The sequence below is a fragment of the Salvelinus sp. IW2-2015 genome, unplaced genomic scaffold (assembly GCF_002910315.2).
Source record: "Salvelinus sp. IW2-2015 unplaced genomic scaffold, ASM291031v2 Un_scaffold3175, whole genome shotgun sequence".
Classification (NCBI taxonomy): domain Eukaryota; kingdom Metazoa; phylum Chordata; class Actinopteri; order Salmoniformes; family Salmonidae; genus Salvelinus; species Salvelinus sp. IW2-2015.
This window is the reverse complement of record NW_019944462.1, coordinates 32439-55566: the sequence shown is the minus strand read 5'-3', so window position 1 is coordinate 55566 and position 23128 is coordinate 32439. Positions and strand designations below refer to the sequence as shown.

At 39.5% G+C, this 23128-nt stretch overlaps 1 protein-coding gene and 1 long non-coding RNA gene across 5 annotated transcripts; one reads left to right on the top strand and one right to left on the bottom strand.

The window, feature by feature from the left end:
* The first annotated feature begins 1482 nt into the window (after window positions 1–1482).
* On the top strand, window positions 1483–5812 carry LOC139025732 (zinc finger protein 572-like). Its single transcript, XM_070440919.1, has 2 exons — window positions 1483–2005; window positions 5144–5812. The coding sequence occupies exons 1-2, from the start codon at window positions 1669–1671 to the stop codon at window positions 5641–5643; spliced, it is 837 nt and encodes a 278-aa protein (XP_070297020.1). The 5' UTR covers window positions 1483–1668; the 3' UTR covers window positions 5644–5812.
* An 8296-nt stretch (window positions 5813–14108) lies between these two features.
* Window positions 14109–22689, bottom strand: LOC139025733 (uncharacterized). 4 transcript variants are annotated; one of them, XR_011477350.1, is made up of 3 exons: window positions 22411–22689; window positions 22062–22123; window positions 14109–17158 (listed from the first exon to the last, which is right to left on the bottom strand). It is a non-coding gene; the product is annotated as an uncharacterized lncRNA (long non-coding RNA). The 4 variants fall into 4 exon arrangements; XR_011477349.1 differs by lacking the exons at window positions 22062–22123; window positions 22411–22689 and adding exons at window positions 21416–21595; window positions 21632–21934; XR_011477351.1 differs by lacking the exon at window positions 22062–22123.
* Window positions 22690–23128: the final 439 nt, after the last annotated feature.

The following is a 23128-nucleotide window of genomic DNA, read 5'->3' as shown; positions in this document are numbered from 1 at the left end:
GCAGGTTGATTTTCTCTTTTGATTTGAGCCCACGGCAAGAAGGCACCAGAGCCTACCGTGCTAACGGGTTCCCACTAGATAACACAATCACACAGTTCATGAAAAGCATTAAGTGAAGCTTGAGCTAGATATCAACCTAGCATGACCTTCCTAGATATCGAGCTAGTTCCTAGTCCCTTCCCTCAAGTCAGTGAGTCAACACAGGAAGGAGCAATGAATGGATAGTTCATTTATTTCCAAAGCTGCAATGATGGGACACACACAGTCTGGATGAATGATCAGTAGTGACGGGATATAAATAGCACTCCCACAGCAATTCTACATTAATCTGCCCTATAATATACTAACAAAAAAACTATTGAAATGTCTATCAAAGTCATTGTGATCGTATAGTGGATTTAACAATTCCTACTAATTTCTAATTTACTATAATAAAATGAATACATTGTTTCCATGTGTCTCATATTCACAACATCAGAATAAACTGTCATCCATTTTACTATCAAAATATATCAAATTAACCTGAAGATCTACTCAATGTCCCCCTCTGGTGGCGAAGAAGTATAATACACCTAAACTAACAAAACCGGGCTGATAAACTGGCTGGTGTTCATGAGTTTATAAAACATATACTTTATACATTTGTCACAAATGACCTGCATTGATGAGACACACAGTGTGGATGAATGATCAGTAGTCGACAGGGTAAAAATAGCACTCCTAAAGAAGATGCATTTTCCAGTTAGATACCAACTTGAAAGAGGGATCTTTAGCATAAAACCCACATGGAAAACTGAGATTTGGCAAATAACAACATAAATTGCTAATGTATGATTTAAAACGTGGATTTTTTGATGTAATGTCAACTTTATACATTTCTATCCCAGGACCACTCAATTTTCAAATTCTCCAAAAATCTGCTGTGGATTACCCAGAATCCAATACCTTTATCACTGAGTGTATTACACCGAGTGTAATGTAAACACACGAGCAGCGCAGCGGTCTGAGGTATGGCATCTCAGTGCTAGAGGCGTCACTACAGACCCTGGTTCAAATCCAGGCTGTATCATAACAGGCCGGGATTGGGAGTCCCATAGAGCAGACCACAATTGGCCCAGCATCGTCTGGGTTGGGGTTTGGCCGGGGTAGGCCGTCAATGTAAATAAGAATTTGTTCTTAACTGACTAGCCTAGTTAAATAAAGGTTAGATCTATTTAAAACATGTAGCTTCATTACACCGTTACACTGGCATACAAACTCAGTAGCACAGAGTAGATCATCCATATGACCTTGGAAAATAGTGCATTGTGGGTAGTTTAGAAGATTTCCCGAAATAAGTTAACAAATATGTAATAACGCAAAAACATAACTGTTTGTACTTATAGGTAACCATATCGTGACTACAACTAGCTTACTAAGTCTTTAACCACACTGTAATGTTACACTGGTGAGTAAAAACTAATGCTCCCTACACATTAACTTGCTAGACAACATAGCCGAACCAATATAGCTCTTTAGACGCTTTAGTGTATATTAGCCACTGTATTTTAAACCCACTTCTGTCGTCTAGTTAGTTATCCGATTTAATTTAATATTTACGGTGTTGTTATTAGTCAGCTAGCGGGCTGGTTAAGTTAGCATAAGCCTAGCTAGCTAACATCCCCGACCATGCGGTCACTAAGCTACTCCCCTGCTAAAGGAGAGGTGGATATCACAGTAAAACAAGAAGTAGAGAGTGAGGCCGTTACTGTGAAAGAAGAGGAAGACGCGTTCAGAGTGAAAGAGGAGGAGGATGTTACAGTAAAAGGAGAGGATGATGCAGTTTATGGACTGAAAGAGGAGAAGGGAGAGATGACTGCCACATCGACAAAGGAGGAGGAGGAAGAAGAGGAGGAACCTGGTTATCTGGGCCCGGTTTCCCAAGCGCATTTTAAGGCATCCAATGGTTCTAACGATGAATTTAGCCATAAGATGGTTTTGAGAAACCGTTCCCTGATTAACACTAGTAAGTACTGTCTTATAAACAGAGGCACAAACTCTGCAGTTGTTGAACTGATGTTTGGTGTTAAAGGGGAAATCTGCAATTGCTACATCCATATTGTGACTTTTAAATGATTTATTTATTGCCATTGATTCTTGAAGAATATAACACATGTTTCATGAGCTTAGTTCAACTGTTGTACTCCATCAGAACCCCAAATAAGCTTTTTTTACTCTAATGTTTAGAAACAATGTAAATCAACACTGTATAGCCTCAACATGGTTAAAACCATAATGTTGATATCATGGATGGTCAGTCCTTGCATCCATAGGTCTGTCTGTCTGTCTGTAGTTACATTTCTCCAACCCCATAATCATCTTATTACCATAACAGTGGTGGAATGACAGATTTTTTATTGTTTGAACTGCAGATTGCTGGGTTGTGTGGGTTTTTTAAACAGCAACAAAATGGCTGCCCAGAGACTTGGTTTGGTATACAGCTGAGGGATGGGGGAAGAAGAAGTGTAACCACTCTCAAAATCATAGGGAAAGCTATTGTGGAAACCGTAACCCAACACCTAGSGACCTCGTCAAGAAGTTCAGACATCTTGGTGTAACAGTTATAAGGTGTTGGCTTGACAGTCGCTGGACACAGGTTTAAGTTCAGCTCAGGGCTACCCCACGAATTCACTACACTATGAATACAACGACTGGCCATCCATGAGGTCATAATGATAGTTTAACCAGGTTTCTAGGCTATATAGTATATTCTAGAATTCATCCATGATGTCATAATGATAGTTGGACCAGGTTTCTAGGCTATATAGTATATTCTATAATTGCCAGTGAAGAATTCCTGTGGGGGCAAATTATTAGAGCTGTTAAGTCATTGTATAATATTCAGCCAATTTTTTTTCATGGCCTTACATTAAAGGCAAGATATACATAGATTAAATTACATTCATTAATTGGTTTGAAACCTTTGTTTTAAACCCGTCTCAAAGTTGGTGCCTTGACGGATTTGTAAAAAGTGGTTTGTCATGAATCACTATTTTTTTATTTTATTTAAATGTAACCTTTATTTAACTAGGCAAGTCAGTTAAGAACAAATTATTATTTACAATGACTGCCTACCCTGGACGACGCTGGGCCAATTGTGCGCCGCCCTATGGGACTCCCAATCACGGCCGGTTGTGATACAGCCTGGATTTGATCCAGGGTGTCTGTAGTGACGCCTCAAGCACTGAGATGCAGTGTCCGCTGCGCCACTCGGGAGCCCCAAAATCATGTTCTAGTGCTGTACCCAACTAAAATACATCTTGGTCAACCAAGAGTCATCTGTTCTTTCTACCAATCGCCCCATGTGTTTTTATAAAATCTATATGTGCTGAACTTGTCTGATGCTCTAAGCATGCTGTTTGATTAAATAAATATGACACAAAAATGACCAGAGGGAGCCGGTCGTCAATAAAACCTGACCAGAGGGACCCGGTCGTCAACACAACCCGACCAGAGGGAGCCGGTCGTCAATACAACCTGACCAGAGGGAGCCGGTCGTCAATACAACCTGACCAGAGGGACCCGGTCGTCAACACAACCCGACCAGAGGGACCCGGTCGTCAACACAACCCGAACAGAGGGAGCCCCCCTCTGCTGCTGGACTTCGTAAATTCTGCCGTTCTGCTCCTGAATTTTTCAGTAGTAGACTACACCAGCAGTCGGCAACCTTTTCCAGTTGGAGTGCAAATTTATCTGACCATTTCTTCCAATCTGTGTGCCAGTTATGATTTTCATATGCACATTTTCTTGGAACAGTTTCATTTAATTTATAATAGTATCTCAAAATTATTGTCTGTGATTAATGTACATTCTATCTAAATCTAAATGAAAATGATACAAATCTAAGAGTAACTTTTATTGCCATTGCCAACTATGTAAAAAAATAGCCTACATAAAGCCAACAAATAAAAACATTGCGTTCTGCAGGTAGAAAATATCCTGATAAAATCACATCGGCTGCACATGGCCCGGCTGCACATGGCCTGTCTACAACAAACTTGAAACATTGTTTCAACTATCAACTGGGTCAGGAAACTCGGATAGCAAGCTTGCAACATTGTATAAAATATTCTAGGCCCTCAGTTTCCTGCTCCAGTGAGTTCTGGACAGACACAGCTGTTGGCTATTTGTGCAAAGGATAAGAAGTAATCAGGTATTTTATGACATTTCCACTGGATCAGAGCATTACGTTTTTCCCTTTAATGCTGAGTGGTTATCGAAAGGGTGAGAGCTGGAAATATTTTACGAAAATACTTTGAGAAACTATTGTCATTCGCAATTGATTTAGATTTTTGTGCATTTGATTGTGATTTTTACTTGCTGTTTGGAGGTGAAGAAAAAGTTACTTTGAGAAGCTCCACAACTCATTAGTGGTGCAGCATTAAGACAATGAAAAATACTATCAGACATCCCCAAATGGGCACATTTATAGGCCTACATTTGTGCTCAGTCCAGGTAGACTATTCCTACTTCTATATGCGTAATCAGGTGTGCGTCCTTACTCAACATTGACAGGAGTGTTTCAAACAAAAAACAATGAATAAATTGACAAAACTGATCCTCATTACCAGATATACTACATCCATAACTAGTGGTTTCCTCATTACCAAATACACTACATCCATAACTATCGGTTTCCTCATTAGCAGGGAGGAGTTTCTACAATCAAATTGTATGTGCTTTGCCCTCGTTCCGCAATTTTATTAAACACAGAAAGGGGCCTATATTGGAGACCAAAAGTCGTCTGGCACACTGCTTAGAGTTTCAACAACATGAATAACTTATTTCTAGCCTACAATCATCGATGTTACTACTAATGTGAAAACAAGACAAAATATGATTATTGTTGCTCATTTTAAGACATTTGTCAAATAACTTTAACATTAATTACAGACGTCAATTGTTGTACARCATCATGGCTACGCTTCGATTATACCCTGATGAAGACAGCTTTGCTGTCGAAACGTTGGTAATTAAATTTTTGCATCTGAGCTCCTAGAGTGTGCGGCTCTCCTTTATTTTTAMGCTTTTGGCATCACCTTTTACAATGGATTTCCGCTGTTGTGGGCGTTTAATCATCTGTCTGACTTTGTTGTTCACACAGGAGAAATACGGGACTATCGTGGATCCTCTGGGGAGCCTCAACAACCTCATGATGCTGAAGAGGCAGAGAAGAGTCTCTCCAGATCAGAACACCTCAATAAACACCTGCAGAGATCCACAGGGACGGGAACTCACTGCTGCTCTGACTGTGGGAAGAGATTCACCTCATCAGGCATTAAAATTCATCAGAGGACACACACAGGAGATAAATATTTTAGATGTGTTCAATGTGTGAAGAGTTTTGGTCAATCTGGAGAGCTGATGATGCACCAGAAAACACACACAGGAGAGAAATCTTTTAGCTGTGGTCAATGTGGGAAGAGTTTTGGTCGATCTGGAGAGCTGACAGTGCACCAGAGAATACACACAGGAGAGAAATCTTACAGCTGTGATCAATGTGGGAAGACATGTTCTACATCTGGCTCTGTGACTCAACACCAGAGAATACACACAGGAGAGAAATCTTATAGTTGTGGTCAATGTGGGAAGAGTTTTGGTTGATCTGGAGAGCTGACAGTGCACCAGAGAATACACACAGGAGAGAAACCTTTTAGCTGTGGTCAATGTGGGAAGAGTTTTGGTCGATCTGGAGAGCTGATGGTGCACCAGAGAATACACACAGGAGAGAAATCTTACAGCTGTGCTCAATGTGGGAGGAGTTTTACTACATCTGACAGTGCACCAGAGAATACACAGAGGAGAGAAACCTTACAGCTGTGGTCAATGTGGGAAGAAATGTACTACATCTGGCAATCTGACTACACCAGAGAACACACACAGGAGAGAAATCTTACAGCTGTGCTCAATGTGGGAAGAGTTTTGGTCAATCTTGCCATCTGGTATCACACCAGAGAACACACACAGGAGAGAAATCTTACAGCTGTGGTCAATGTGGGAAGAGTTTTGGTATATCTGGCTCTCTGACTCTCCACCAGAGAACGCACACAGGAGAGAAATCTTATAGCTGTGATCAGTGTGACAAGAGATACTCTGATAAAAGATCTCTGATCAAACATCAGAAAATACATACATGAAGGAGTTGTTTCATGATATCAATGAATTAATGTCACACAGTAGAATGTTTTTAACATTGTAGTAGGAGTATTTTAAGGAATTTCACAATATAGAACCCTAAATGTTTGCCCCATTCAATTGATTTCAGCCTCGGGGAAAATCCAGGCTCTGAATTGAAAGAGTACTATTTATGTGATTTAACAAAAAAGTGACTAACACAAAAATAGCTGTGTTACACTTACCGTGTTGGTGACCCACTTGAATCAAAATGCAACACTTCTAAATGTAGTGATCTGTTTTCTACAAATTGTCCTCTAACCAGTGGTGGACACATTATTCCCAGATTCCGTGTGGTTTTTGAGCTGTTAGTTTTAACAAGACGTGCAACCTCATCTCCCTCCTCTCGGCACAATTGATATCGATGAGTGATGACAAATAAGTGTTGTGTTCCTTTGTTTAGCGACCCCTAAATTTAAATGCATCACTCCAAAATGTAGCTGACGGTTTTCTGCAGGTTGTCCTCTAACCAGTGAGGTAAAATATCTCCCATTTCCATGTGTTTTTTTTAGTTGTGTTCGTTTCAACAGCACCTACAACCTGATGTCCCCCCTAATCAATATCAGTATTTTATTGCTACTTGTCAAAACAACAGCGTTTCTGGTGCTTGTGCAGTTTATAAGGTGCTTGTTTAAGTAATATGATTATTGTGGCAGATGTTTGTGTATATAGTACATTTTATATTTAGGTTTTCAATTTATCACAAACTGTTTCTGCATTTGAACTATTGATTTGGACACGTTTAAACTGTGACATTGGGGATATCCCACCTAGCAAAATGTCACTGAAAATAAGACTATGACCAACGTACAATATAAGTTWGGTTTTAGTTGAAAGTCGAAAATATATATTTTTAAATTTCAACATACTTGCAGCCTATACACATATAATAAATAATAAATATAATAAATCGGTCTATAATAAATGTTATTATTTAACAATCCTAATAAATTGAGTCATAAATGTAGGATATATTTGTTGTCTTAAGGGGGAAGGTGTTACAGTCTTTGGTTTTTCCATTTATGTTTGGACGTTAGCAAGTATAGCTCGTTAGCACATCTCGTTAGCAATAAGCACGCACTGATTGGTGTCACCTCGTTAGTCAGTATGTGTTACACCTGTGCTGGCTTGTCCATCTCGTTAGTGGGAAGGTGTTTCACCTGAGCTGATCCAGGTTCTATTTAAGAGTGTCTGGCCCAGTGCTCCAGTTGTGAGTCAACACCTTTAGGTGCTCCACTTTTGTTTTGGTTTGGGTTTTTCTTTTGTTTACCTCTTGGGCAGATTTAGTGGGTCTCATGGCGGGTGTCTTTTAGGTCCTAGTTGTTGTTACTTGTCAATTTTCATTGGACACCCCCATAGTGTCTTTCAGAACCCCTCCTAAAAAACAAGCTAATATTTTGGCTTGGATATTTTAACATTTTAATCGTTGGCATTTCCATAGGATGCTCATTAGTATTTAAGTTATTGTTTTTTTATCCTCTTATGTTTGTGTACTAAATATGTCTGTTTATTTTCATTGTTTTTTCCTGTGAAGCCATTGTGTTGCATGTCTGAAATGTGCTGTATAAATAAAGCTTGATTTGAACATATTGCAAAACAAATTAACCCAATGACTGACCAATCAACAGACTCTTGGTCCATCTTAGTATGAAAAACAGTATCAATCCCACATTTCCAGCCTGCTGAAGGTGTGGTGGAGTGGTAAACACCACCCCTGGCTATACCAGGGGCTTGAGGTGGTCTCCCACAGCTCTGCTTATGTCATGTTCTGTGGCCTTGCTGTTCCATTTCTTGACTGCCCCGGCAACACAGAAACACATTTAGTCATATTATATAAAACACTCAAAGTAATGGATTTGGAGCATCTACAGCCTCAGTTACACCTGRCACCTAAATGTGACTTCTGTCATCCGATCACTCCAAGCTGCATTAGGTCTGGATGCACAAAAGTCACAATGTGCTGCATTAGGTTTAGATCTGCCAGGATGGGCATTGTGTTCGGGAATTTGAGTCTGGCCACCGAATATGCATAAGCAATGTAAAGAGATGGGGTGAATGAGTGGGGAAAAGTACATTTGACACAAATTACCTTCATAATATCGAAGAACAAATGTGTGCCTGAGGGGACATTAACTTTCATACAGCCAAAAGGCGTGAGAAATTACACCCATATCATTGAACAATTTGCACTAATGTAAATAAACATAGATGATGGAACATATTCCCTTTTGCTTACGTGATGCACCCCTGTACCTGTACACAGCCAATCTGTAAATAGCACACCCGACTACCTCATCCCCATGTTATTACTTGCTCTTTTGCACCCCAGTATCTCTACTTGCACGTCATCATCTGCACATCTATCACTCCAGTATTCATGCTAAATTGTAATTATTATCGCCTCCAGGGCCTATTTATTACCTCCCTACTCTTCTACATTTGCACACACTACATAGATTTTTCAATTTTTCTTTTGTGTTGTTGTTTGTGTCGCACTGAGAACTAAATGAGAACTTGTTCTCAACTGGCCTACCTGGTTAAATAAAAAAAATGGGACATAAATATTTACCATCTAAAACGTGTTTTACCTCTCACCTCTCTGGCTGTAGAAGTGTTCTTCCTAACCAGTCCCTCAACAGCTCTCTGACTGAGCTCCACCCTCACTGGGTCTTCAGAGGAGAGGAAGGCTGAGGAGGGATGGAAGGATGAATGGATCTGTCAGTCAAGAAAGTGTAGAGCTGCTGTCTGACAAAATCACTATTTTAGTAGTTCATTAAAGTAAATAAGGCTTTATGACTGCTGAATACCAACTATCAAACACTTATATAATGTATTTTCAGGTAGAGATACATCCTTGGGACTTCCCTAGCCCATTGAAGTTGACATTTAAAATGGTTAAGGTTAGGGTTAAGGGTAGGGATGTCCCAAGGATTCCAGATTGCATTGACCATTGCACATTCTTCTGTCTCTTTTACATAGCAGGTGTAAAAGAAACACAGACAAGTAGGCACGCAATGGGTTATGGTCATTGTAGTTAATTATGTTTTATGCGCTAAACTATGTAGAATATTGGCCTGTTGGAAACTACAACTCTACTTCATCACACAGTTCTGGCTGGATCTGATTTATCTCTAGAGAAACTACAACTCCCTACTACATCACACAGTTCTGGCTGGATCTGATGTATCTCTAGAGAAACTAGAACTCCCTACTACATCACACAGTTCAGGCTGGATCTGATTTATCTCTAGAGAAACTACAACTCCCTATTACATCACAGTTCAGGCTGGGTTTGATTTATCTCTGTGTTGTGAGGGAAAAATCTATGTTAACCTCTTTAACTTTATACGACTTCTAATGTGTTGAAGGATCTCTTTAAGGTTGAGAAGTTTATGTGTATGTTTGTGTGGGTTTGTAACCACACACCCTCTCGAAAGAACAGGCCAAAGGCGCTCGGACCAATTCAGGGAACCAGTGATCTACTTCAGAGGAACTGTGTCTAGAGTGACTTCCTGTTGTTTTGACACCTCACTGGAAAACTAGAATAACTAGCTGTTGCTACAGAACGAGACGACCAATTCACAGTTAGTCTGTGTCTCGTTCTCCACACACGKACACAYACCAAGATCRCGTGTTTTCTATATGCACAAGATAGTTTGACTATATAAGGMYTCTGAACTCCTTGTGTCATCGAGCTCTMGGCCTTCCACCTCAGAGTGTAGGGCTGACCAGCTACATTATTGCAATTCTTATCAAATAAAGGTTGATTGTTTGAAGAAATKRCAAAGTCTCTCCTKATTGGTTAGAATYTCCACCACAATGTGCAATWGKCTTTTTCAATRBCAACAATGATAAACTAGRTCCATTCTGTTGTTGATTTACTTCTGTGTTTTGAGTCGTTGTCCTGTTGCATCACCCAACTTCTGTTGAGCTTCAATTGGCGGACAGATAGCCTAACATTCTCCTGCAAAATGTCTTGATATACTTGGGAATTCATTTTTCCAGCAAGCTGTCCAGACCCTGAGGCAGCAAAGCAGCCCCAAACCATGACTCTCCCTCCACCAGACTTTACAGTTGGGACGAGGTTTTGATGTTGGTGTGCTGTGCCTTTTGTTCTCCACACATAGTGTTGTGTGTTCATACTGTATTGGAGCAGCAGCAGCTGACTTGATCGTTGATGCTAATCAGCATGTGTTGAATCTGAGAGTAAATAGATCCGACTACACTCTAAAAATGAAGGGTTCAACTGGACTTGTTCTCAGATCCCCTAAGAACCGTAGGGTTCTTGGTCAATGAAAAACAGCCCCAAAAGGTTGTTCAAAGAACTTGTTAGAAGGTGGGTTCATCGAGGAACCTCCGTTGTTGCTGGACTTCTTCCGGGAACTTCGCATATACAACTGAAAACGACGGTGACAAGTGTGGATGCGACAACAGTTAAAAAGGTGAAGTTGGGTTGATGTTTGGCTCTGAATATGTCTCGAAATAATTTATATATTAATATAACATACTAMTGAATAACGAAGATGTAAGAAATTGTATAAGATACTGGTAACTTGTTTTAACCACTTCTCAACATAAGCTATACTTGGCACAACATGCACCTATCCCCACTACTTTGTCAGACCCACACACACATCCCCTCCCCCATGAATAGGGCCCTGTGAAAACAAATGCACATGCAGGATGCCTTTGGATGAGACTAGGACAAAGAACTGTGTGAAAAGCCAATGGAATGTCGACATCAGGCCCGGACAGGACTACCCACGACCCAGATCGACCAATCGGAAGGCCAGACTACAAGATCAACCTACTTTGCTTGTTGCCTATATAATCTGTATGAACTGTTTAGAGCGCTCTCTTCCGACGATTCCATACGAGTCAGACAGAAGGAGCCGTGCTGCACGATTTACTAAGATATCTTTGCATCTGAATAAACGGCCTTATTATATAATTATCCACCTCGTCCTATGTCTCTACTTGATCTCCTGTCTCCAGTAAACGTTTTACTAACAAAGACAATTCTGGTTTTCTGTGAATAGCTTCCATAACGTTACTATAGTTAATTACCGTAAATATTAGAAAGCCGGGTTTGACCTTCGGCRTTGTATGAGCTACAGTACAGTACCGTTATCTATATAGCTAACGTTATGTCCTAACTAGGCACAACTAGGTTTGGATTATTTCCCTGAACTATATTCTTTCCCATATATTGTATATCGTTTCCATGAAGCCAACATGGCTTTACACTCTTAACGTAAGTTTCCAATCTAGAGCAGTTCTCACTTTTGTGATAATGAACTAGCTAACGTTAACTAACTAACTAAGGACGGTGACCTGTCCAGTTCGAGATGTTACAACGAACTGAATCGTCAATGGAGGTCTTTCTCTTTATATAGCCTGCTACAGCATGCAATACTATTAACTCACAAGGGGGCATAACGTTACATGGACAATACTATCCCATTTTGGAGACGTTACCTGTACAATACTATCCCATTTTGGAAACGTTACATGTACAATACTATCCCATTTTGGAAACGTTACATGAACAATACTGTCCCATTTTGGAAACGTTACATGTACAATATTAGCCCATTTTGGAAACGTTACATGGACGCCCAGTTGTGGAGGGAAATTAATATCTTACATGGTAGCTGTAGATCGGATTGAAATGCATAATGGTATTAATACAGTGTCTAGACTACCTCTTTTGTATAAATGCCCTTCAGAATCCAAACACAGTATTGCCACGCAGCAAAATGTTGCTTAAAATCTTTCAAGTCAGACTGAGAAAATATTGAACAATTTGTGTACAAAGATATCTTGAAATGTGATATTAGGCCTGTATGGCAGTACTGTATTGGCTAGTGCTTTCTCCAATATTTTCTTCTATTTTACTTTCAATTGTATGTCGATGCCATTTATCTTTCAATATATATTTAATATATATATATATGTTTTAATGCTTGTAAGACTATTCTTTGACACATTTTCTCTTCCTTTGAAATTCTTATAGGACAGAACATGGACACAATGCATTTGGGATCAAGAAGAAGGTACAGATATGTTGTAGGACAGCTGCATTTGAAGTGTACATTTAACCTACATAGCAGTCAATACAAACTGACATCTATTAGCATACAAATGTGTGGAAATTATCTTTTCAGATCTTCTCAGAAATGAATCAAGTCCATGGAATGGATATAGACAAAAATATAATTCAAGGACTATCAGAGGTAGAGAGGCGGGGCAGGGGTGAGGACATCATCCTGCTATTTTGACAGTCCCTGAAGGACAATACAGAAGAGGTATTTTGCTCTTATTCCTTCCCTTTCTCTAATGTATTTTGTAATAAAATTAACAACTGTAGTAAGGTCATTGATTTACTTTACTAGGACTCGAGACCACAGCTGCGATCCTGCTCTTGCCCTACCCCTTCAATGAGGACCCGAGTGGCCTTTATGTCCGTGACAAGGTATGCCTATGCACCAATCATCCGTTTCTTCATAAACATAGGTGTGCATGCTTATATAAAACTACAGCTGAACATGTGTTATGTTCTTTGTTAATTGTATGTGTATTAATCTTTTCTTACTTTTGTTGACACAGATTTCACCGCTCTTCACTCCTTTACTGCACATCGGTGGAAATCCATTTCACCATGAGAGTGAAATCCCGCWGGCCTTTGATGGGGAGAACATCCACGCCCTCGAGGACGTCCCCATGGGACTTGAGTCTCTGCTAGGGCTGTATTTTTTTATTTTCCCTTAAATTTCCCAAAAATGTCAGAAAAACACTGATGTTACTGTGTTCTGGGGAGAAGAGAAGTTGGGGTGAAGTTACCAGGGCCGGTCATAAAGATGGCAAACTTCCTAACATTACTAAGTGGATACGATATACACACTAAAGCTGAAAAATCTGTATTTAGCATCAAGTCTACAATATTGTTAGTTTACCTATGATTCATTTTTAATGTATTTTGTTTTTATTGTACATCTTTTTTTTTTTTCATGAAAAGCACTATACAAAGTAAATGTATTATTTATTATGGTCTGACATGTCTGCAGAAATGTTGTAATTTTGTAATGTGTTTTTTTTGGTAAATTGTTTTGTAAATATTAATTCACATTTGTGGTGCCACTAAATAAACAATTAATTATTTAAGTCAATGTTGTTATTAAAATATGTTTTTGTAATGCAGGGAGGGTGGACAGGGAGTTAAAAATGAACCCCAAAAGGTTATTTGAGGAACCATGATAAGGGGTTCTTCAAAGAACTTATAGGGGTTCCCACAAAAGGTTCTTTGAATAACTTTTAGGGGTTCCCCCACAGTTTCAATTTGAAGAACCCCCGAAGGATACTCCAGGAACCTTTACTTTTTAGAGTGTATATTGATTAAACTCACCTTGTCCGAGAGACATTTATATAGTTATACACAGCCAAATTTGTGATGACTATTTTGGGGCGAAATAGCGGCCACAACAGACAGACCTGATATCACCCATAATTCCACGTCCTTGGACGTCACGTGCTGAGTGGATATAACCAAAGTCATTCTATTTAGCTCCACTTTGTAGTACATTTTTACACTATAATAAATGTTTCTGATGCCACATCACATATTTTCAAAGGGAGTCRTTGGTTTTTAGGGGCAGTTGCTTTTTAGCTTTTTGTCTTAAAGTACTTTCTCAACTGCGGGCAAAACAGCAGAAACATTGAAGTTCTTTGATTGCCACCTTGGTTCACTCTAACTTTATGGAAAAAGGTTTAATTCAATAAATCTTGCGACTCCTCTCAAACTGGGAAGATTGGGAACATTTACCCAGGTCGTCAGGAGCCAGGTCATTTACCCAGGTCGTCGGGAGCTGTAACCAAGTGAAGATTCACATCCCCAATGTGGTGGTTAACTTCTTTAATATCAAATGAGGAGAGGAACTTACCACACAAGTCAGAGTTATTCTTAAACTAAATCTTTATTCACTTATTAATAAGGGAGCAGGTCAATACAACGTACACATATAAAGTGAATAAATTGAGTGTAATACGATAATGATGGCTGGTCGACCCACAGGACAAAAGTACAAAGATCTTTCATAGCCAAGATACTCTCCTTTCAACCTACATGACGAACAATAGATGTATAGAACGGGTCACAAGGTTAAGATTTGTATGAAATATACTTAAAATTCTCAGCAGACAGTATCTGCTGTAAAAACAGTACTCTTTGTGTAGAGACCAGGGTCTGGCCCTGGGGTCATCTCTCCCTGGTACCATATAGAACATTAACTCATGCTCTGGAATGCGGTCTCTTTAGGTTTTATCACCCAAAAGACATTGTAAATCTCCTGTCAGTGTTTTCTCAGAGGCCCATCCTCAGTAGAACACACAGACACAATAGTTCTAAGAACCCTCTACTCTGTTGCATAAAACAACCATTTGATGCAATAAAAGTATTGTAACATAATCTTGCAGTTTTGCTCTCAGTGTCCACTGAAAGTTGACTAGTAACAACAACTGGGATATAAAAGACACCCACCATGAGACCCACTAAATCTGCCCAAAAAGAGGAAAACAAAAGAGAAACACACAACAAACTTACAGACAGGAAGCAAACCAAAAAGGTGGCGCGACTAAAGGTGTTGACTCTCCACATATATCAAGACAACTGGAGCACCGGGCCAGACACTCTTAAATAGAACCTGGACCAGATCAGGTGAAACACCTTCTCACTAACAATATGGACAAGCCAGCACAGGTATAACACATACTGACTAACAAGGTGACACCAATCAGTGTCACCTCCCACCAATCAGTGCGTCCTACATGCTAACGAGCTATACGTGCTAACCTCAAAGCAAAAATGGAAAAACCAAAACACCTTCCCACTTAAGAGAATGCTTACCACCAACAGAAAACAACTTCCATTTCACATTATAATCAACTACAATGCTTCACTTTCTACAATATGATCATGGCGTCTACTGGCAAACAATTAAAAACAAGATTTATTTTCCCCACAAAGAATCCTAAAACTCCACTAGCTTCTAGTTCTCGCGTCCCCTTGGAACGAGTCCAAACAAAACTCATCTCCAATACGGAAAAATGTGCAGTCAAAATAAATGGCAAAGCACTGGCAAAACACAAAACTTTTTGACTGCCCACCCTTGAGACAAACAGCAACCAAGTTGTCCTTACCACGGACATGTCTGATTTCAAGAGGAAACTCCTGCAATATCCGTAGTAACTTTCAACCTCACAGCAGAGCTTCTCTCTCTCTTCAGGGTTCACTCGATAGGCATGTTGTTGGATCGGGGCCCAGTCCCCAATGTCATGCTCTAGTACATTTGGTTTGGCACATGTGAGAATTAACCCTGATATTCTAAAAGCAGGGCAACAATGTTAATATAATTCTACCAAAAAATTGTCAGTTGGTTGCATAAATAATTATCATTACTAAATGTTTCATGAAATGTAAATATGAAATATTTGATTGCATAGTCTTATTTTCAACATCTTTTCAATGACATTTTGCTAGGTGGGATAGCCCAATGTCAAAACACAGTTTTAACGTGTCCAAATCAATAACCAATATGCAGAAACAGTTTGGGATAAATTGAAAATCTAAACATAACATGTGCTATGTACACAAACATCTGCCACAATAATCATATTACTTGTAATTTTTAAAACAAGCTCCTTATAAACTGCACAAGCACCAAAAACGCTGTTGTTTTGACAAGTAGCAATAAATCACTGATATCAATTAGGGGGAAATCATGTTGTTCGTGCTGTTGAAACTAACACAACTAAAAAAAACACATGGAAATGGGAGATATCTTTTACCTCACTGGTTAGAGGACAACCTGCAGAAGACAGTCAGCTACATTTTGGAGTGATGCATTTAAATTTAGGGGTCGCTTAACAAAGGAACGCAACACTTATTTGTCATCATCTCATCCATATCACATTGAAATCAATTGTGCGAGAGGGAGATGAGGTTGCACGTCCTGTTAAAACTAACAGCTCAAAAACCACACGGAATCTGGGAATAAATGTGTACATCACTGGTTAGAGGACAATTTGTAGAAAACAGCTAGCTACATTTTGAAGTGTTGCATTTTCATTCCAGTGGGTCACCAACGTGGTAAGTGTAACAACTCGTTTTTTGTTAGTACATTTTTGTTAAATCACATAAACAGTACTCTTCCATTTCAGAGCCTGGATTTTCCCCCTGAGGCTAATATCCATATCATGCTGAAATCAATAGAACAGGGCGCAAATGTTTAGGGTTCTACATTATGACATCATTAAAATACACCTTCTACAATGTGACATCATTAAAATACTCCTACTACAATGTGTTAACATTCTACATTGTGACATTAATTCATTGAAATCATGAAACAACTCCTTCATGTATGTATATTCTAATATTTGATCAGAGATCTTTAATCAGATTATGTCTGGTCACAGCTATAACGTTTCTCCCCTGTGTGTGTTCTCCGGTGTGATATCAGGTTGCTTAGATGAGTAAAACTCTTACCACATTGATCACAGCTATAAGKTTTCTCTCCTGTGTGTGTTCTTTGGTGTACAACAAGAGGGCTAGATGTATTAAAACTCTTCCCACATTGACCACAGCTAAAAWATTTCTCTCCTGTGTGAATTCTCATGTGTTCTTTTAGTGATTTTAATCTTAAGTAACTCTTCCCACAATCAAAACAGTGGTGATATTTCTCTCTTGTGTGTAATCACTGGTGTATTCTAAATTCTGATGAAGATTTGCAACCTTTCCCACAGTCAGAGCAGTGATGAGATTTCTTCCCTGTGGGTCTCCGCTTGTGTTTCTTGAGGTGTTCTGATCTGGAGAGACTCTTCTGTTGCTCGTCAGCATCATGATGTTGTTGAGGCTCCCCAGAGGACCCACGACAGTCACGTCTCTCTCCTGCGTGAACAACAAGTCAGACAGATGGTTAAAGGCCCAGCAGAAATCCACTGTGAAAGGTGATGCCACCAGCGTAGCCATGATGTTGTACAACAATTGACGTCTGAATGTTCAAATTATTTGACAATTGTCTTAAGACAGTCAAGTGAGCAACAATAGTCATTTTGTCCTGCTTCACATTAGTCGTAACATCGATGATTGAAGGCTAGAAATAAGTTACTAAAGTTGTTGAAATCCTAAGCAGTGTGCCAGACGACTTTTGGTCTCCAATATAGGCCCCTTTCTGTGTTTAATAAAATTGCGGCACGAGGGCGATGCCCACACAATTTGGTTACAGAAACTCTTCCATGCTAATGAGGAAACCACTAGTTATACCAATACCATAGACCTACTGTGGGACCCATAACTTCACCTAACAACAACATAGACCTACCGTAGAACCCATAACTTCCCCTAACAATAACATAGACCTACTGTAGGACCCATAACTTCACCTAACGATAACATAGACCTACTGTAGGACCCATAACTTCCCCTATCAACATAGACCTACTGTAGGACCCATAACTTCCCCTAACAATAACATAGACCTACTGTAGGACCCATAACTTCACCTAACAACAACATAGACCTAGGACTATAAGTCATTTAATATTTCAGGTGAAACATGGAAACTAAAATGTCTTTCATGACATTTCATAACCTGATCACCAGATAATTTTGTSAATAATCCCASTARGCTACTCTGTAATATGTTGTYATTCAAAACGTCCTGAATAAAAGAAAATAGCTCTGTGTGTTGTACAATAGCCTATMCATCAAGGAACAGTTCTCTACACATTATGAGCTAAGTATCTCTGTGTGCAAACAGACTAACGAGACCCTACTGTAAATCAAGCAGACAATAACATTATAAACACCAATTTGTTAGGGATGTTGGATCCAACGTGGAGCACGGCATAACTGTCTTGACCAGAGTAATGAATGAAGAAGCACTTTGGTTGTTGTTGCATGTCGTGATGTTTGTCATGTGACCGTCATTCAGAAAATGATTTCCTGGATCAGCTGATGATAGTTGAACATGTGACTGTAACTAAATTGCTACCGTATTAAGAATTATGTGTAATTATTGAAGAACCACGTTAATGACAGTATCCATTTGCATGTTGTCCATAAAATTAAGGTGACTCTCGGTTACAACCATTGGATTTAGCAAACTCTGAAATTATTTAGGATTTCTGTGCACATGAAAACTGTTTTCCCAGCGTAATATAAGAACCCAATAAATGTTACGTAGTTTGAGTGCATTTCAGAATACAAAAAACTGTCTGACAGCAAGATCCAGTATTTAAGAGTAAGTTCATCATATGACAAGCGTAACGTTATGACAATAACTACTGTTCCCTGAAGGAGGGAAACTAGGTTCAACATACTATTAAATCCACACGTTATGACTATAACTACTGTTCCCTGAAGGAGGGAAACTAGGTACAACATACTATTATATCCACACCTCGCTGGAAGCCCCGCCTTCCACAAGTGATGAGAGTGAGGCTTCGATTTATTCCTTAAATTTAATACCGCTCTTCACCGACCCAGGAAAGGGCGGGGACAAACAAGTGTTGTACTTCGTTTCCCTCCTTCAGGGAGTGTAATTAATAATCAAAGTTACACTCCCTTTCAGTCAATCAACTTCGGTACAACATACTCTGGGGAAATAAACTCATTCCCAGCCGACCCAAACGGATACTAAATGAAACAGCCCTTGGCAGACCACCCAGACCTGACCCAACAAGATGCGTCAGTTTTGTCAATTTATTCATTGTGTTTTGTTTGAAACACTCCTGTCAATGTTGAGTAAGGACGCACACCTGATTACCCATATAGAAGTAGGATTAATCTACCTGGCCTGCACACAAATGTAGGCCTATAAATGTGCACATTTGGGGATGTCTGATAGTATTTCTGATTGTCTTAACACACCACCACTAATGATTTGTGAGCTTCTCAAGTAATTTTTTCTTCACCTCAAACAGCAAGTAAAGAAAGTCTAATCAAATCAATTGCGAATGACAATTGTTCTTAAAGTATTTTTGTAAAATATTTCCAGCTCTCGCCCTTTCGATAACCACTCGGCCTAAAAGGGAAAAATGTAATGCTGATTACCTGATTACTTCTTATCCTTTGCACAATAGCCTACAGCTGTGTCTGTCCAGAACCACTGGAGCAGGAAACTGAGTGCCCAGAATGTTTTATACAATGTTGCAAGCTGGCTATCACAAGTTTCGGAGGACCCAGTTGATACAATGTTTCAAGTTTGTTGTAGACAGGCCATGTGGCATGCGCAAAGTGATTTCTAGGATATTTATTTTTATCAGGATATTTTCTACCTGCAGAATGCAATGTTTTTATTTGTTGGCTTTATGTAGGCTATTTTTTCTTACATAGTTGGCAATGGCAATAAAAGTTACACGGAAATGTGCATATGAAAATCATAACTGGCACACAGATTGGTAGAACTGGTCAGATAAATTGGCACTCCAACTGGAAAAGGTTGCCGACTGCTGGTGTAGTCTATTACTAGTCTATCTATATGTAGTCTATTAGTGAAAACTTCAGGAGCAGAACGGCAGAATTTACGAAGTCCAGCAGCAGAGGGGGTTCTTCTGGTTGGGTTGGGGCGGCAGCGTAGCCTAGTGGTTAGAGCGTTGGACTAGTAACCGAAAGGTTGCAAGATCGGATTCCCGAGCTGACATGGTACAAATCTGTCGTTTTGCCCCTGAACAAGGCTGTTCCTACGCCATCATTGATTGAATTAGTTCCTAACTGACTTGCCTAGTAAAATAAAACATTTAAAAAAGGTTATGTTGATAAGCGGCTCCCTCTAGTCAGGTTATAGTGATGCCCGGCTCCCTCTAGTCAGGTTATAGTGATGCCCGGCTCCCTCTAGTCAGGTTGTATTGATGACTGGCTCCCTCTAGTCATTTGTGTGTCTTATTTATTCAATCAAACAGCATCAGACAAGTTCAGTACATAAAGATTTTATAAAAACACATGGGGCGATTGGTAGAAAGAACAGATGACTCTTGGTTGACCAAGATGTATTTTAGTTGGGGACAGCACTGGAACATGATTCTAGGGCTCCCGAGTGGCGCAGCTGACACTGCATCTCAGTGCTTGAGGTGTCACTACAGACACCCTGGTTCAAATCCAGGCTGTATCACAACCAGCCGTGATTGGGAGCCCCATAGGGCGACGCACAATTGGCCCAGCGTCGTCCAGGGTAGGCAGTCATTGTAAATAAGAATTTGTTTTTAACTGACTTGCCTAGTTAAATAAAGGTTACATTTAATTAAAATAAAAAAAATGGTGTTTCATGACAAACCATTTTTTACAAATTCGTCAAGGCACCAACTTTGAGAAGGGTTTAAAACAAAGGTTTCAAACCAATTCATGAATGTAATTGAATCTAGGTATGTCTTGCCTTTAATGTAAGGGCATGAAAAAAAATTGGCTGAATATTATACAATGACTTATCAACAGCTCCAATAATTTGCCTCCACAGGAAATCTACACTGGCAATTCTAGAATATACTATATAGCCTAGAAACCTTGTTAAACTATCATTATGACACCATGGATGAATTCTAAAATATACTATATAGCCTAGAAACCTGGTTGAACTATCATTATGACATCATGGATGAATTCTAGAATATACTATATATCCTAGAAACCTGGTTAAACTATCCTTATGACATCATGGATGAATTCTAGAATATACTATATAGCCTCAAAATCTGTTTAAAACAATCATTATGACATCATGGATGGCCAGTCCTTGTATTCATAGTGTAGTGAATTCAGGGGGTAGCCCTGAGCTGAACTCAAACCTGGGTCCAGTGATTGATTTACATTGTTTYTAAACATTGGAGTAAAAAAGCTTATTTGGGTTCTGATGGGGTACAACAGTTGAACTAAGCTCATGAAGCATGTGTTATATTCTTCAAGAATCAATGGCTATAAATAAATAATTAAAAAGTCACAATATGGATGTAACAATTGCAGATTTCCCCTTTAACACCACACATCAGTTCAACAACTGCAGAGTTTGTGCCTCTGTTGTTAAGACAGTACTTACTAATCAGGGAACGGTTTCTCAAAACCATCTATTGGCTAAGTTCACCGTTAGAACCATTAGAGAGCCTTAAGAGCCTTAAGATGCGTTTGGGAAACCGGGCCCAGATATCCAGTTACCTCCTCTTCTTCCTCCTCCTTTTTCGATGTAACAGTCATCTCCCCCTCCTCCTCTTTCACTCCAAAAACGGCATCCATCTCTCCTTTTACTGTAACCTCCTCCTCCTTCACTCTGAATGCGTCTTCTTATTTCACGGTAACAGCCTCACCCTCTACTTCTTGTTTTACTGTGATATCATCCTCTTTCACGAGAGTTTCTTTCTCCGTCCAGCAGACCTCGTCTTCTTTAGCAGGAGAGTAGCTTAGTGACCTCATGGTCGGGGATGTTAGCTAGCTAGGCTAATGCTAACTTAACCAGTCCGCTAGCTGACTAATAACAACAACACCGTAAATATGAAATTAAATTGGATAACTAACTAGACGACAGAAGTGTGTTTAAAACACAGTGGCTAATAAACACTAAAGCGTCTAAAGAACTTTATTGGTTCGGCTATTTTGTCTAGCAAGCTACCGAGGTGGCTGACTAACTGTTGCTGCTAATGAAAGAAGCGTTCCGTCCACTAGATTATACGTCACACTAGCAGCATTGCCTTAAACACCCACATAACGTCATCTGCTGACTGGAGTGGGTAACGCAGTTGAGTAAAATGTATATTTAATTTTCAGACAAAAAGCTAAAGTGTAGGACGCAAGAGTTTTTACTCACCAGTGTACTAAAACAGTGTGGTCAAAGACTTAGTAACTTAGTTGTAGTGAAGATCTGGTTACCTATAAGTACAAACAGTTATGTTTTTGCGTCATTACATATTTATTCACTTATTTCCAGATATCTTCGAAACTACCCCCAATGCACTATTTCTCAACGTCATATGGAGGATCTACTCTGTGCTACGAAGTTTGTATGCTAGCTCGGTAGCTAGCTCAAGCTTGCAAATGTTAGCCACACCTCATGCTTTCCATGTACTGTGTGGTTGTGTTATCTAGAGGGAACCCATTAGCATGGTAGGCTCTAGTGCCTTCTTGCCGTGGGCTCAAAAGGAAAGAGAAAATCATACCTGCTTGCTCCTKTTTGTTTTGTCAACTTTTCGGTAGGGAAGTTACGTTTGATACCAGAGCTACGAGGCATGCGTCCAAATCGCTAAGCAGTATACTTCAAAGCAGTGTGCTGATGCCTGTATCACTTTATCAGCAGCACGTCATCAATGACGTCTGAAGCTTCATTTCGTTGATCAACCACCTGATTGGTTTGATATTGGGCTTGTTCGACACTGCAAGCGACTGCCAACTGACTGACCTACAAATCACTATACATCATAAATAACAACTCATTATTATTTATAAATCAGTCAGCCAGTCAYCATTTACCCACAATGCAGCATTGATYTGATGCTCTCGAACACGGCCAGTGTTTTATTAGATGACATAAAGGCTACGCTGCGCACGCTCTAGGGTGTGTGGGACGTCATCTATAATAATGTGACGGGTCTAAATTCTGTTTTGCTCAAACCTGTTGAACCTACATTTACCGTTCAAAAGTTTGGGGTCAATTAGAAATGTCCTTGTTTTCCATGAAAACATACATAAAATGAGTTGCAAAATGAATAGGAAATATAGTCAAGACTTTGACAAGGTTATAAATAATGATTTATAATTGGAATAATAATTGTGTCCTTCAAACTTTGTTTTCGTCAAAGAATCCTCCATTTGCAGCAATTACAGCCTTGCAGACCTTTGGCATTCTAGTTGTCAATTTGTTGAGGTAATCTAAAGAGA